The 1,368-nt window shown below is 32.1% G+C and overlaps 1 protein-coding gene across 1 annotated transcript in view; it reads left to right on the forward strand.

Moving 5' to 3' along the window:
• Positions 1-903: 903 nt before the first annotated feature.
• Positions 904-1,368, forward strand: part of LOC109590904 (uncharacterized) — a gene marked incomplete at both ends in the record, with an annotated part of 2,560 nt that continues 2,095 nt past the window's right edge. Inside the window, 2 exons of the mRNA XM_020006748.1 lie at positions 904-1,008; positions 1,055-1,129. Coding sequence (XP_019862307.1) covers positions 904-1,008; positions 1,055-1,129 — 180 coding nt within the window. The remainder of the gene's footprint in view (positions 1,009-1,054; positions 1,130-1,368) is intronic.

The raw sequence follows: 1,368 nt of genomic DNA on the forward strand, positions 1-1,368 counted from the left end.
CAAATTTTGACACATGAAATATTTTCTACAGTAAATAATAGGATTACCGGAATTATCCTAATGTACAGCAGTCTGAGCGGTGCATGCATGAGGCTCTTCTAGAAGCTCAATTAAGACCTGAAGCTCTCACCCAAGAGGCTCCTTGTCAGTTTCAGTGCTCTAAAATTTTCTTGTTGAAAAAATTCACAGATGGGTCAACCAGCAAAAATGAAACACCTTGAAAAATTTTCATGCCAATTATTTTAACTTGAAAATTTCCCAATCTACGGTATTTTGTTATTGTATAGGATGTACTAGTGATAACGATTGGCCTTTGAGTGTAATACCTTTGGACCAGTATCAAAATCAACTAAGAATAAGGATACTGAGTGATTGGGAGAATTTAGGAACAGAAAAACAGCTTCAAATATTTCAAGATCGTCTGCAATTACAAAAGGAGAGAGAATTCTATCAGGAACAGCTTCAAAGAGAAATAAAAGAGAAGGAGCAGATACAGCAAGATCGAGACAAAGAGCAGCAGCAGCTTCTTCAAGAAAAGGCAACACTTACTCAGCAACTTGATGATGCTACGACTATCTTTCAGCAAACAGAAAAAGATGAATCAAATCTTGAATTAGGTACAATTGCATGCGTTGTACTGTTGCTTATGTATACATTAATACTAGTGGATTACACAATGTTGAGTAAGGAAATAGTATCCTCTACTCAATATAGGTAAAATTGTTCATTCAATACAAATATTGAGATTTATGTATAGTGAGCTGTGACCTCTGCTTACCATGTATGATAATGATTAGCAATAATCATAGTACATGTATTAATGGCCTAATATACATGCATTGCAAATTTTTTAAGTGATGAATATCATTCTGTTTTTTATATTTGTATTCTAATTGATAATAGAAGGCTATGAGAAGCTTAAAGCTAAAGTTGCTGATAATGAAGTATATATAACTGAAATATTGGAAAAGAAGACAGAAGTAGAGGGGAAGAAACAGATTATTACTGGTTAGTGTATCATCAGTACATAATATTAGATATTCTATTGTTGTAGAAGATTATGAGAAACTTAAAAGCAAAGTAGCTGATATGGAAGATCAATATCTCAAGGAAAAACAGATCATTATTGGTTAGTTAACTACACACACAGTGTGTATTAGATGAGAGAAATGTTTATTATGTAGACGATAATCAAAATCTGAAAACTGAAATTTCTGAGAAAGACAAAGTTATAATAAAACTGACATCACAAGTGGAGAAACAATCACAGAATGAGAAACAGATCCTGAATGGTTAGTGTATCATCATCAATCAATAATAATTATTAATATTCTATTAATTTATAGACCTTAAAGAAAAGGAGTTGTA

This window comes from Amphimedon queenslandica, unplaced genomic scaffold (genome assembly GCF_000090795.2).
Source record: "Amphimedon queenslandica unplaced genomic scaffold, v1.1 AMPQUscaffold_9303, whole genome shotgun sequence".
In the NCBI taxonomy this organism is placed as follows: Eukaryota; Metazoa; Porifera; class Demospongiae; order Haplosclerida; family Niphatidae; genus Amphimedon; species Amphimedon queenslandica.